Genomic DNA, 15625 nt, shown 5'->3' on the forward strand with positions numbered 1-15625 from the left:
TAGGTCTTGGGTAGTTCTCTCTCCAGGCTCTTGCATCTGTGCTGTTGATTTTGTCGTTGTTGCCCCTGGATGAATTGAGGATCCAAGGTGGTTGCGGTTTTGTTTTGCTGAACTGCTCTCTGGCACTTTCCTGTTATGTGAGGGTGTTCTGAGACAGGAGGTCAGCAAAGTGACAGGACAGACTGAGAACTGGCTTGGGGGTGAGACTGAGATCAATAGGGCAGATCGGTCAGACTTTTGGTTGCATTTTTTAAAAATAACCCACTCTAATTATTTAAACAGAAAGGTCATTTACAAGGGACATTAAAGACTTGCAGGATCTGTAGGAGGGCTGTGGAGTCAGGCATGGAGACAATGAAGCCAGGAACCCACCCACACCACACAGCGGGGCCGCTCTAGTGAGGACCCCACAGTTGTGCTGGGGGCAGGCCATATATCCTGCTGGGGGCCGGACACCAGACTCTCAGCCCTGAGAAGCTGGGTGCTCCCACCACTTCCTTCTCTACATGAGACGCCTGCTTCTTCACCTCACTGCTTCCCGAAACAAAATCATGCATGGGCATCTGATTGAGGAAGCCTAAGGTATGGGGAAGAGGTCAGCTATAACGGGAATGGGATTTCAGGAAAAGAGCAAAGATGTTTCAGGTGATTTCTACAAAGGCTTGCTGTGGGATATGGAAGGGCCCCCCCATCAACCTCCACACTGAAATCAATTACCTGTCATCATTGCACTGGGATTCATGGTCCACGTGGACGACGCAATGACATCCCTGCCAGAAGGCAAGGATGTTTGCAAAATATGGGCCTATTTCAGCTTTGTCCAATGTCATTACTAAAGCTGAAATGTTTCACTACATGAGAAGCTGAAATTAAAAGCTTTAACAGAAGAAATTCACTCCAAACATTTTTAAAAAAATCATTTTCCCCATAATATTCCTGGAAAACTATGTTATCAAAGAATACAACATTATATAACACACTGTATTTTCCTATAAGAACAATATCACAAATAGAGGGCTGGTTTTCTGATGAAAAATTGCCATTAAATTAATCCTCTATGTGGCCAAAAATGTATCAAAAGTACTATAAACCTTTAAAATAATTTAAAGTAGTGAAATAAATATTCTAATGCCTTATAAAATATTATAAGAAGTACATGCTTTTAATGCAAGGGTCCCAATAATAAAATGCATATATAAGTCATAAAAAATATAACCTGATGGCATTATAAATTTGATTGTTTAAATAATATGCTAGCTTTAATATTTTAAAAAGTCGTGTAGTTTTTCTTAGAAATAACTTTAGAATAAATATTTGGACAACCTAAATAACTTAAAAGTGTTTATCAATGGTGTTTGAAATAGAGATCATTTTTTCTTGAAATATATTTCTCTTTCATAAGCAGAAGGCTTCAAAATCATTCCACTGATCTTAATGCTAGCTCCAATTGATAGAGTAGGATTTTAAATGTACATTTGATGATAACAATATTAATAATGATTATAGTACTTCTCCCACTAAAGCACTTAAAACTTAAAGAGCCAATTCAATATAAGGCTTGGCGTCAGACCCCCGACTCCACTTAGGAAATACTTGACATTGGGTGAGCCTTGCGTAGCCTAACTCTGACTCAATTTTTTCCTTCCTTGAGTGTCTATGAAATTCTTTGAAATTAATTAAGCACTATACAAATGTAAACTTTTTTTTCTTTTCATGGATAAAGGAGAAATTGAACACCCTCGTAGCAAGATCAGAGCTGGACTGTCATCTTTTTTAATGGAAGTTGGGGGAATGTTCTCGGATTCTTTGTCACTAGACTTAGAGATGGATAGAGAGAGGGAGGGGTCTGTAAGGCAGTTTCTCAGGGCAGCAGCCATCACCTTCCCACCCTTTCTTCAGGGCACTGGCTGTGTGTTCTCTGTCATCAGGAACACAGGCAAGATGGGAAAGGGCTCCTGTGCCTCTGTGAACAACTTTGGGACCCAAATTTGCTCTTGCATAATCATTCCTAGCCCCTCTGCTTATTTTCCTTTTTTGGCCTCCCTTTGGTTCCAGTGTCCCCAGGTCCACCCCAGCTGGCCAGAAGGGAGCTCCCTGAACTGGAATCCAACCTTTCCCTTCAGCTCCTCCCACCAGCCCTCTGTGGGCCATAGTTGGCTTCCAGGACGGGAGGGAGCCCTGAAGTGTTTTGCATTTAATGCGGAGCTTAAGGAGCAACTCCAACCAAAGGAGCTTCTGAAAAGTTGCCTCCAAAATATCTCTCACAGCCTCCCAAGGGTGGCACAAAACACTTTGTGTTCGATGCAGAGAATTGTTAGAACAGCTTGTATTTTGCAAAAGAGAAAAATAAGAAAATGTTGAGTTTACAAGCCTCAACAGGATAGAAGCAAATGTGTGAGGAAATAAAAATTAATTTCTGTTCATGGCATTGGCTCGACTAGCACCTTTCTCCTAAAGTGTTCAAAGTTCAACACAAATATGCCAAACGTTCATTGAGGGCTTGTCATGAACTGGATACTGCTAGGTGCTCTACACAGATTATCTCATTTAATCTTCACAAGAGCCCATGAGACAGATATTATCATTCACCTTATTTTACACTGGAAGAAACTGAGACAATGGAGACTTTTACTTGCCCATTGTCGTTAATGCAAAAGGTGAGAGCCAAGATTCAGATTCGGGCATCAGGATTTGGAACATACACCTGTGCTGCCTCCAGAGGGGTCAGGGTCTGCCAAGGAGATGAAGCCACCTCTACTACATAGAGGACATCTGATCCTGAGAAGATTGTAAAGTCTTGTTAAAATGTCACAGCAAGAGTGGGATTCCCAGGCTACAGACCACCAGATCTCAAATCTATTGTGTTCTGGAAACTAAGGGGAACTGGCCCATTGAGCAAACTGAACTCACAGGGTGTAATCAGAAAATAGCTGTGTTCTTCCTTACCCCATACCATCAACCAGCACTGCGGGGATGGTCCTTCCCTACCCTTGAATGAAATCCATACCATGTAGCATAAATTTCCTGCTTCTTCCTAGAAAATAAAAAGGTTTTCAGTCACTTTCAGTCCCCAAAATATTCTCATGTCAGTCTTAAAAATATCCAGTACAATGTAAAATCAGTACTCTGAACCTCATTCTAAGATGAGGCTTCTTCTACCTCTGAAGCCCAAAAGCTTAAAGTGGACAAGCTGGCTTCTTCTCTCTTCTCTAACTTTTCTAACTTCCTCACCTCCCTCCCTGCCTGGCCCCCACTAGATCCTTCTGATTCATCCCAGGGTGGAGCAGGGGAAAGAGCCAGGTGAGGGGCAGAAATGTCCTTGCTGATGGGCAGTGATGCTACCTGGGGCAGATGGAGCACAAGAAGGAGGTCAGACTCAAGAAGACTAGGCAAGGTATGGAGAACAAAGCCAGAGCATCGTTAATTGTGAATTAGTGCCAGGGGAAGCTGGGGGCCAGAAGAAAGGAGATTAGAGTCTGTATTAGTTTCCCATTGCTGCTGTAACAAATCACTACAAATCTGGTGAATTAAAACAGACACATTTATTCTCTTACAGTTCTGGAGGTCAAAAGTCCAAAATCAATTTCACTGGGCCAAGGTCAAGGCTTTGGCAGGGATTGTTCTTTCTGATGGCTTCAGAGGAGAACTCATTTCTTTGCCTTTTTCAGCTTTTAGTGGCCACCTGCATTCCTTGACTCATGACCCCTTCCTCACATCATGCCAACATCTTGCCATCACTATGACATCTCTTTTTTTCTCATTCTTACCTTCCTGGCTCCCTCCTATGGGGACTCTGTGATTATACTGGGCCCACTTGGATTGCCCAGGATAATCTCCCTATCTCAAACTCCTTAACTTAATCACAAGTGCAGAGGCCTTTTGCTAAATAAGATAACATTCACAGATTTGGGATTTAGGAGAGGATGTGGACATTTTTGGGTGCCATTATTCAGCCTATCACAGGATCCAAAATGTTAGGGCAAAATTGAGGCCCAAGTTTAGGCCTGGAGGTGAGCCAGAAGGCTCTAGAGATAACCGCAAGTCAGCTTCCTCATCTAAAGTCCAAGAAGCAAACTGTATCTAAGATGTGCAGGAAACACCCAGGCAGGACCCAGCTTTTCTCTGCTCCTTCTGAGTGTTAAGAGACATCGTTTTGCTTCATTGGGTCATGGAGGAGATCCTGACGGCAGAAAGATACTGCTTTTCCTTCTGCTAACTTGGATGTGCAGAATTGCAGAACATCAGAGCAGGAAGAGACCTCCACGTTCTCCCATTACAGCCACTTCCTTTCAGAAAGGAAAGAATGCAAAGCCCAAGAGCTGAGATCTGACATCAGATGTAACTGGATTTTTATCTCGGCTGGCTCTTCACCAGTTGTCTACCCCTGGCCGGGTCTGTGCCCACCTCACAGAGTTGTTCTGAATTTGACAGAATAACATTTTCCTGCCCTCACTCCCTAGGACATGGCACAGGCCCAGTGCCCTCTTTGGGGTCAAGCCCATACCGGAGCAAGGGAAACTGGAAAGGGCCTTTCAAACAGGCTTTTAGCAAAATATTTCACATGCCTATGTGCAGTGGTCACACTCTGAACATCTCCTAGCGGCTGGTGTTGCAGTCTGACTTGTCCTGGCTGCATTCCTCTGTCCCCTCCTCTGCCCACAGAGATCCACGGCCCCAGGCGGTTGCATCCATGAAAGAAAGGAATGGGATTGAATCACTGGCAACCCAGGCCAAAGGCCAAGGAGAAGCTGAACGCCAATTCAGGGCTGGGGCACAGAGATGCAAGAAGGCTAGGGGCCAGTGGGGAGAAGAATTCCATGGAAGAATTTCCCTAAAGGGCAAGGAGAGGGACAGCCACATGCAGATGAAAATGAAAGCCCAATTTGTCCACTGGGGGCAGGTGGGATGATCTGATGAAGAAGAGAAGAGATGCCCGCTTCCCCGTCCAAGATGGACACTGTATGGGGAATAGTACATGTAAGGATAATACTTTGGGTAAATTAGATCAATATATTTTTGTCTTTATTAATCCCAAATTTCTGAGATCCTGAAGCATCTATATCAAAACTGCTAACCTTTGGAAACTGAGATTTTGATAAATTAGGTTACAGGGAACCCAGGATATGAGATAAGGGAAATCTTGCATTCGTTAAGTTGGGAAAACCTTCCCTTTCCGGCACAAGTTTGGGGCAAAATATAGGAAAATAAAAGTAGGAGAAGCAGACGGTCAAATACATGTGTCCTGACCAGCCCTCTAAAGGACTAAGGCCCTGGGGATGAGGCGAGGGCCAAAGGCGGAAACACTTTTCTGACCCCCATTTGGAGCCCTGCCAGGAGACTGTGTTCAGGGTGACTCGGAGGCTCCAGAGAGGCTGGAGGACAACAGAGGAGCAGCAGTGGAGCAGGGTGCCAAGGAAGCCAGCCTGAGACATGCCCCTGGCTCCCTCCAACATGGGGTGCCTGCCTCCCGTTCCTGCACGCTTGAACGGGAGCTACAGAAGAAATTCAACCAAAGGACCTACCAGCGGGGATCAGCTTGGTGAGAAAGAGTAGTCCTACAGCTGAGGGCTACAGAATGCACTTCCCAACCCAGGGCTCCAGGAGAAAATCAGTCAGTACTTAGAGGTGGTGTGTGTGTGTGTGTGTGTGTGTGTGTGTGTGTGTGTATCTTTGGGGGAATCCTAGCATCAGAAAACTGGAAGTGGGACCATTCCAACAGAGGGATTGCCACTGAGCCTTGACAAGGAACAGTCCACAGGTTCCTAGCCACAGGCTCCAACAGTGGATGCTACAGCAGGGATCTACATTAGCCACATCTCAACAGAAACCTGTCATGTGAATTCAAGATGAGAGTGGTTGCCTAGCTGCAGAGGCCAGCACCGGGACAAGCATGAGGACAAGTGTGAAACAAGAGTGGTTCTATGCTCCCATCCAAAATACCATGAGTTACCATCAGTTTTTATCATATACCCAGAAACCATGTTGAGAACGGAATAAATAATAATAAAAAACACTACTCTGACACAAGGTTGAACCTAAAATTAATAAAATATTTACCTGGAAAGATTATTGTAAGTCAAAAAAGACCATTTATACTGCACTGAGATACTTTTAATTGGTATATTATATCATTTGCTTTTTTCTCCCCTTTCCACACTACACATCAGGATGGTGACTCAGGAAGACAAGACCATTATAAAAAACTACTTAGCTACAATATTCATGGAACATCAGTGAAAAGTATTTAAATTTGTTACCGTATCACATAGGCAGGCAAGTTGATCTTGAAGTAAAGACTGTTCCGGATGCCATATTTATACTTGTAATCTATTAAGCAAAGACTTCTGTTCAAGAAAGGGGCTGTGCAGTACCCAACTCATGTTAATATACAATAAGAAAATTACATAAGGTTTCAATGAGATGATTCTTATAAAGCATTTAGTGTCCATTAAATTTTAGTTGCCAAGTCTTTCTTTTCTTATCCCCACTACCACCACTTGAGTGGTTTCCCCTAAGTCACACAGTTGATTATGCACAGAGAGAAGATCAAAGCATAGAAATGCCATTTAAAAATTTTCGTAGGCATGCAGACAGGGAGAGAACAGTACTCAGACCCACTCAAGACAGCTAATTAGTGATGAGTTGTATCCAAGGCTATTGAAGCTCCTGTGAAGTACAGCAGTGGTTGGTTGGCTCAAGTAGCATGTTTCTCAAAAGGTACCTCTTACGTTTCACTGGGAAAAGAAGAAGAAAAGTTAATTCTGATAAAAATGGGATGGAAAGAACTGAATGGAAAAGCTTAGTAACTGAGAACCAGATATGGGAGTTCCTTGGGAGTGAACTAAACTATTGATAGTAACAGGAAAGTCTGGTGGCAGGAGATATCAGGGTGGGGAAGTCCGGGGTAGGAAAGTGGGTAGCAGGGGGGAATTCTGAAGGGGTGAAGGGAAGACCCGGGCGAGCAGCCGGCTTGTGCCCACACAGACAGTGCAGGAAGCCCACTATGTCCAAGGGCCACAGGTCCAAATGGAGCATGAAATATTGGTTCCTTCAATACAACTCCTGTTATGAATCAGTTTCAAAGGGAAGAATTACTCCTATCTGCTTATGTCCACAGTTTGGAACCCATGATGGAATGACTTTTGTCTCAGACCTCAGAATCTAGAATCTAGAATGAAAGGAAAATACTGTCCTGTGCACTCTGAAAAACATGGATTCCAGAACTGCAGGATCTTTCAGGTCTAATCCAACCACTTTGTTTTACAAATGAGGAAACTGAGACCCAGGGAGACTAAATGACTTGCCCCAAACCACAAAGCTGTACGAAAGCCAGAGTGAAACCCCAGAGTGTTGACCACCATAGAATATTTACCAGTTTACCTTGCATGGTATAAATAATCCAAAACCTGTACTCATATGCACTTTGCTGAGACATTAATTATGCCTTTCCTCTGCCCTTTAACACTCACCCAAAGGCTATTCAGCCATGCTGGACATTGAGACAGGGAGTTGATTTCCTACTGTCACTGTCTCAATGTGATATTTATATCAATAAGAATTTTAAAAATTTCATTTGGATACATACTAACAATATGCTTTATTGTAGACATTTTTAAAACTATTAATGAGCAAAAAGGAAGAAAATGAAAATATACATAATCCTATTACCCAGAGAGAACCCATTGATATTAATATTTTATGGTCATCCTGTCAGTTCTTCTTCCTAATATTTTCTAACCTACTTTTTTTTATCTAGTAACATATCATCTGTCACTTTGATATTTGAAAAAGTAGGAAGGATGCATTTTGTTTTTGCCGGCATGGAAACATTTTTATTAACTGACAATAGTGTGCAATCTGGAACACAATACCCAACAGTTCTTTGCCTTTACCCCTAGGTCACCTGTATCAGTTCATGCCGAGTCCATCTTTGATGTGCATTGGGAACTCCATCTCTCAGGTGTCTCTCTCTTCTTCTCCCTCACGATTCCCTCACTTTTCTTTTTACCTCTGGCCTCCCTCTCAACCTTTGGCTGCAGCTCTCAGGCAGACATCCCAGCAATTTTTCCCATCTGTGGGCGTCGAGGTGGGGAAAGCTCCCGGTTCTTTGGGATCCTGGGCTTAGCTGGTGGTGGAAGGAGCTGAAATTCTTCAGATGCTGCCCAAAGGGGAAGAGTGTGAAGTGAAACAACAGTTCTCCTGTCCATTGGCATTATAGTGACAAATCTTCTGGATAAGTAAACTTTCATCTTGCCAATATGGGCCGAGTATTATCAAAGAATTCTAACGGGTCACACTGATATCTCTGTTTTTTCTTCCCATCTTACCAAACATCCATGTTCTGTTACCACAGAAATAAATAGATTAACATTGGGAATAAAACCCCATCCTGACCCATTGTTTCCTCTGCTCCTTCTAGTAATGCCAGTGAAGAGATTAAAACTTCAGAGAAAATGACCAAGAACTGGGAGAACAAGGTTAGTGAAAGCTGGAAATGCTTCTGGTGGTATGAAAATATGCAAAGGAAACACATCTCAGCAGAAACGTGATATGGGAAACCAACAAGGAGACTGCAGAAATATTTTAATGACTGTGAACCTGGGACTTAAGGGTTCTCAGGACACAGATGTGACAGTTCTATTGTGTGATGCATCCTCTGTGCTCTAAAACTAGATGTCACTGGTCACTAAAGCCAGGTGCGTGGGAGAAGGGGAAAAGGTGCTTTCATCTTTGTCCTTTAGGAAGAACAGGCTCTGAGATTTTAGTTCCTCTTTCCTTTTCCAACAACTCTCAATTCCTTCCTGCCAGGCCAGAGAAGTAAATGTTCCTGTCTCGTGACTCCTGCCGAAAGTCCCCAGTGATGCCACAGCCTGGAAGGGCAGTGAAAGACCCAAAAGAGTCAGAGAAGGTCTTGTTAGCCTAGAAACTAGAAGACAATTAAAAGTTAGGATAAAATGTTTTCAGAATGTTTACTCCATGGGGAACTTAGAAGAGGGGGGACCTGCAGTTGCAGAGAAGTAGCTGGGGGAGGAATGAGTAAGGAATCCACCCAGAGCAAGTAATTGCCCCCTCGGGATTCCTAGTTCTGAGAAGTCACCAGCTAAGACTGACATAGTAAAACCTCCATCCCCAAGAAGAGGATGGAAGACTGCTTCAGGGACTTCCTGAGAGATGTGCTGCCTCCGCCTTCACAGTGAGTCCTGTGCATGAGGTGAGCACCCAGCCCCGGGAAGTCCACACAGGGAAGGTTGACAGGAGGAGGTGAGTGGACAGAAGCCCCAGGGAGCAGCCAGGACTGTCCTAGGACCTTCCATTGTGCCTTTCTCCCTGGTTGTAGTTGGAGGCTGTTTGGATTTTTCCCATGACCTACATGATGCAATTCATTGTTTTCAAGCCACTTGACGCCGACCTCGTCCTTGGTCAGTCATCCAATCCACATTGTAAACTGAAGTGCCCAGTACATGTGGACACACATTCAAAGAGCTAAAGAATGGAGCTCAAAAGGGAAAGGACTCTTTTCTTGGCCTCAAGGCATTTGTATTCTGTTGGAGATAAGGAGTGAAAAAGGCTGGAGTTGGTATAAGAACCAAAGCTAGACATAGACTTCCATCTTTTCTTGAAAAAGAGATGGTGCATACTCTCAACCACCAGAAAGCATGACTCCTATGGAACCAAGGCAGGTTTGGTCCCTGATCTGGTGGAAAAGTTTGTGTTAGGAGTCCTTCCAATCCAAGAATCATCAGGGATGAACTTTGAAAGGTTTACACATATGAGAAGGCTACTAGCCTTTCAGCCTTGACTCGAATCGTTTCCTCATTTCTATGTTACGGCCTCCTTTCCTATTTCCTTAGTCTCTGGTTTTGAGTCCACTGGTCCCATTCATCGACACCTCCTCAATCAGTCAGGTGTGTGATCTGAATCCTTTGATCCTAAACCCAGTAACCCCTGTCTTACTGCCTGCAGGCCCACTACCTATGCATACTTAGAGCCATCGAAGACCAAAGAATCCACCTTTCACTTTAATACTGCTTTAAACTATAGCTTATGTGTATTCATTTAATACAAAGCTTTAGAGCTGGGTGAAATCTTGATGTTTGCCTAGTTTAACTTGCTCATTCTGCAGATGAAGAAACTGTGGCTTCAAAATGTAGCAATTGACCCAATAATATATAGTTGGATTATTGATACAGATTGGAACCCAGGTCTCCTTATATGAATCTTAATATACCTTAAGCCACACCTTTTTTCAAGATGCAAAGGCATGGGCTATTTTTTGGTTTTTGTTTTGTTTTGTTTTGCTTTGTTTTGTTTTGTTTTTTTGCTTCTACTCTATTTTTTTCTACGTATCTGCCTGGCTGTTTACATAGCCAGAGTTTATGTATCCAGTTACCAGATGTGATAATTGAGCTTCCTCTGAACACTCCTGTGATAAAATCATGCTGACTCACCCTCTCTGTCCTCCCTGCCAGGCTGGAAGAGGGAGGCCAGACCATATTGATCTGTTACCAGCACCTTCCATCAGACCAGGCTGAATGTTTACCAAGTTCAGCAAAGTGGAATGAAATTCTCTAATTATCCCAAAAAGCTGAAAGCAAGACTATCTACCAGTAAAAATAGTTTATCATCATCTAAAACAGCCTCAAAATTGATTAGAATAAAAATGTACTAAGCTCACACTGTGTGCAGAGCATGGTACTACCTACCCACTGGGTGCACACAGACCCTTTGTCTTAATTATTCACTATATAAGCAGGGCCTCTGAAAATATTAATAGGTGGTTTAGGCAATAGAATTGATTGCAAAGGGACTTTATGACCCATGTTGTGTTAGCTTTTAGACCTTTATGAACATATTCATGTTGTTTCCTGTCCCCAGCTCACTGGACAGAATCTACTTCAGTAATATGGACTCGTTGAGTACGTTAAATATGGTAGCCATAGCCACTGTGATTACTTAGTACTTTACAAACCATATTCATACTCATTTGTTCATGTGATCTTAAGATATTTTGAGGTGGCATTATCCTTATTCGCACATTTCAAATGAAAAGACTGAGGCTCAGGGAGGTCGAGGAATGTGTACACAGCAGGCTAACAGAAGAGGCAGGTGGATCTCGGACCCCTTGACCTCTCATTCAAAGCTTTCCCACTCCCCACACAGCATTTGTCTACCTGGCAAGATCCCTGTCATGAGCCTCCCACCTAAGGTTCCACAGGTGCCTCCCTTCCCAGACCACGCCTTTCCGGAACTCCTTCCCACCCCTCACCCATCAGCTCGGGGAGAGCCGAGCCGTGCAGTGCAACCTGGAACCTTGAGCCAGCTTCATTCCCAGGGAGATCTGAGACCTGGGCAAAGCACTTACCCCTGTTCCTTGGTTTTCTTGCTTATAAAATGAATGGGATGAAACATTGGGCCTCCATGTTTTCTTTCATTTCAAATGGTTTGATTACCTTCTGGAGGGAATCTTGATCCTTGACACCAACTCTGAAGGTGAGAATTCTGTCTACGGTAGCAAGCGGCCTACAGACCGTAGATCAGCATTGAGTTACTTCCGCTGGTATGAGGCAACAGGCTCTGTGGGTAGCCACAGGCTTCTGAGGGCAGTACTCGGAATCCCAACTCACTGCTCTCCAGCCTTAGAATCTCACCTCCAGGCCTGAGAATCCAAAGCCAGTTTCTATAAGTTTCTGCAGCGATACCTTCTGGCCACTGCAGGGCCAGGGCTGGACAGAGACGAGAGATGCCTGCTCAATCCAGGTCCTCTGCTCTCTCCCTCCACTGGCTCCGGCCAGTGTCTCCAGACAGAAGAAACCTCAATTGAATTATGCGTTTCAGTCCTCTTGCATTTGATTCTGTGGCTCCACTGTGGTTTCCTTAATGCTGATGTATTGCATATGTCCTCTGTTTGGATGTAGCGGCTTTCACAAACATGCTCTCATCAGAGTCTCAGATTGGCCCAAGATCTAATTTTTTTAAATTTCCTATTTGATTCTGTGGCACTGCTGATTTCTAAACACAACTTTCTAATGTTGAAAGGCAGTATTTCCTAGAGGTTGGTTGAAAGCATATTGCCTGAAAAACTCAATGCATTTTTAATAAATGGATTAATTAATTTACTAATTAAGTATTTTTAAGAGCAGGAAATATACCTGGATATTACATTTCTACTAAGAAAAACTGTAGCATTTAATTCTATTTTTTCTGCAGGACCAGTCAGCATGCTGGAAGGGAGACGGCCTGGTGCAGCCTTAGCTGGAAGAAGGCTAGAAGAGGAAGGAGAACTCACTCCGTTGGAAAAGAATCAGTCGATTTCCATCACCTCATACTCGGTAGTAAAATGTGAATATCAATGGTTTTCAAATGCTCTCATTACATTATTTTTGTTAATCACTTATTTAAACATCTAAATAAATGTCTGCAACTCACGACATAAATTGCATGTTATTGAGAAGTAAGGCCTAACTACAGTGGTAATTTAATTACAGAGCTCCAAATTTAATTAGCCAAGTACTAACCTTGTTCTTCTCCTTCATAGCACTTAGTGCAATTATACTTAATTAATCATTTGTAATTATTAATTCAATCTCTGTGTCCCTAGATAAATTAGAAGAACCAAGAAACCAGGACCCATGTTTCTGTCTTTCCTGATCACAGACAGGTGTCCAACGCCTGGCACGGCTCCTGGCACACAGAGGGGCTTTGGCGCACTGGGTTAAAGGCTCTGAGCTTCATCTGGACTGCAGGGTGACTGAGGATGTGAGAGGGCTCCTTCCAACGGTCACCAGGACTGGGTGGGCCCCTACAAGAAGCATGAAAAGCAGCTGAAGCTGGGGCCAGGGCGGGAAATGACCCTGAGGAACCCGCAGTTCCCTGTGGTTCTCAAGTGTCCAATTATAGTGCTTTGCCCGCTGCCACCCCGCAGTGAAGAATCCTTCCAGCCTTTCCTGTCCTGAGCTTTCCTTCCCTCCTCTTCTGCTTTTCTACTTTGCTTCCTTAGTTTTCCTTTTTCTTTGCTTTCTCTTTTCTTTCCATCATTCTTTTTTCTCTGTCTTTCCTTCTCCATTGATAGATTACCACCATATAATTGGTGCTGTGCTGGGTCCTAAATATAAAAAGGTGGTCGAAACAGGGACTTTGTCCTTCAGAACCTCACAGTTTAGTGTCAGAAACCAAATGTCCCTTTTTCCGAGGCCTTCATTGCATTCTCCCCTAACCATCTAGGTTAAAAAGCCAAGGCTCAATGTTCCCATTCCAGCTCCAATACTAGTCCAGGACTTAATCCGAGACCCCTAAAGGGAGACCTTCACTTACTTCTTTCTAACTCTACTCCTCCCTGGCAGCCTGACCCGCCTGCTCCATGCAGAGGGACAACAGGACCTGGGTGAGTGAGTTCATCCTAATGGGTCTCTCCAGTGACAGGCAGACCCAGGCTGCACTCTTTGTCCTGTTTGGGGCAACCTACCTACTGACGCTGCTGGGAAATGGGCTCATCCTCCTGCTGATCGGGCTGGATACACGACTCCACCTGCCCATGTACTTCTTCCTCTGCCACCTCTCCATCGTGGACATCTGCTGCACCTCCAGCGGGGTCCCCCAGATGCTGGTGCACTTCCTCCTGGAGAAGAAGACCATCTCCCTTGCCCGATGTGGGACCCAGCACTTCTTCTCCCTGGCCCTTAGTGGGACTGAGTTCCTGCTGCTGGCTGCAATGGCCTATGACCGCTATGTGGCCGTCTGTGACCCTCTGCGTTACACGTCCGTGATGAGCCCAAGGCTCTGTGTGGCGTTGGCAGCTGTCTCTTGGCTTGTGGGCCTGGCTAATTCCGCCGTGCAGACAGCAATCACCATGCGCCTGCCCACCTGTGGGCACAACGTGCTGAACCACGTGGCCTGTGAGACACTGGCACTGGTCAGGTTGGCCTGTGTGGACATCACTCTCAACCAGATGGTCATAGTGGCCTCCAGCGTGGTGGTGCTGCTGGTGCCCTGCTGCCTGGTCTTGCTGTCCTACACCCACATTGTGGCCGCCATCCTGCGCATCCGCTCCACCCAGGGACGCCGCAAAGCCTTCGGGACTTGTGCCTCCCACCTCACCGTGGTCTCCATGTCCTACGGGATGGCCCTCTTTACACACATACAGCCCCGCACCACAGACTCAGCTGAGCAGGACAAAGTGGTGGTGGTCTTTTATGCTGTGGTGACCCCCATGTTGAACCCTCTCATCTACAGTCTGCGCAACAAGGATGTGAAGGCTGCTCTGAGTAGAGTTCTGATGAGGACCTCTGAATTAAAACATTAGAGTGTGGTTTTTATAATGACAGGGCTTCACGCTGAAGACAGTGGGCATTAGAGTGTGCCCTCCTGCATAACGGGTGTGTACATATGTGTGCATGTGCATGTGTGTGTACGTGTGTGCATGAGTGTATGTGTACGTGTGTGCATGTGTTTAAGTAAGGGAACAGGTGGGAGGTCCACAGTCTGCACTATACTGTTTTGATGTAATAGAGAAATGGGATTGTATGTGTTCTCTATTTTTGGTCACTGCCTTATTCCAAAAAATGTGAATTACAACAACTTAAAAACAAATACAACCTACAGAAAGTAAAATGAAGTATATTCATTTTCTTAAATGAAAGAAAGTTGTGGGGGGAGATACACCAGTGTATCTGAATCAGGAAGGAAGATTAAATCAGAAGTCAGGGCAGTGCACAAAATGCATGCCAAGAAAATCTGTTTCCTTGCTAAAATCTGCAAATATATGTCTAAACTCTGTAGTCAGTGAGAAAAGGGGAAAAAAAAATTCACTGTGCCCATGGGATCGAAAAAGCCTTAGGTCAGAAGTACAAAGGTCACCTTGTGACTCACACATCATCCAGCCCAGCTTACTAGGGTGGGGAATTCACACAAGGATTTGGGGCCAAAATCATAGCAATGGTCCCCTCAGCCATGATGAGTGTGAGTGGGCCATGCAAGTCACAGGGACGTCCCTTTGCTTGCTTCCCTTTAGAATTTGCAGTGGTGGCAAAGGGCTGGCTGGAAAGTCAGATGTTCAGGACCTCAAATGAATGTCTTTCTACATCGGGTCCAAGGATATCCTCATGTGAAAACCAAGGGGTGTATTCAGAGCTCCTCTTGGCTAGAAAGCCTCACTGCACATGACCGGATGGAGCCAAGGGATTCAGCAAGGGAAGAATCCTATTTCTCTGTGGCAAAAATTGTGTTCTGCTTTTATAATACACAGATAAATTATTGAGCTCTGAACATCCTAGACCATAAAGCAAAGCAATGATGATTTTATCTTGAAAAATGTTTGAAACAAGCTTTAAAAATCAGAATAAATCATCTCCTTACCTAAATATTACAAATCTCAGGTTTGTCACAATACAAAGCAAATAAAACACATAAGTTGATACAATTCAAACTTTTACTCAGTCTGTTGCAAAAACACTAAAGGGTTGAAGAAAAGAGAATGGAGCACCTTTTAAAATTTTTAGTAAGACTTTTTTAAAATTGAAGTTAAGTACACATATCATATGATTCACAATTTTTACCATTTTAAAGTGTACAATTCATTGGCATTAAGTACATTGACGATGTTGTACAACCTCATGTCTGTCTAGCCCCA

General features: G+C 44.1%; 1 protein-coding gene across 1 annotated transcript; it reads left to right on the forward strand.

Moving 5' to 3' along the window:
- The first annotated feature begins 13357 nt into the window (after window positions 1-13357).
- Window positions 13358-14299, forward strand: LOC123647439 (olfactory receptor 2F1-like). Its single transcript, XM_045564900.1, has one exon. It carries the CDS (start codon window positions 13358-13360, stop codon window positions 14297-14299), a length of 942 nt encoding a protein of 313 aa, XP_045420856.1.
- Window positions 14300-15625: the final 1326 nt, after the last annotated feature.

Source organism: Lemur catta, chromosome 11 (genome assembly GCF_020740605.2).
Source record: "Lemur catta isolate mLemCat1 chromosome 11, mLemCat1.pri, whole genome shotgun sequence".
NCBI lineage: Eukaryota > Metazoa > Chordata > Mammalia > Primates > Lemuridae > Lemur > Lemur catta.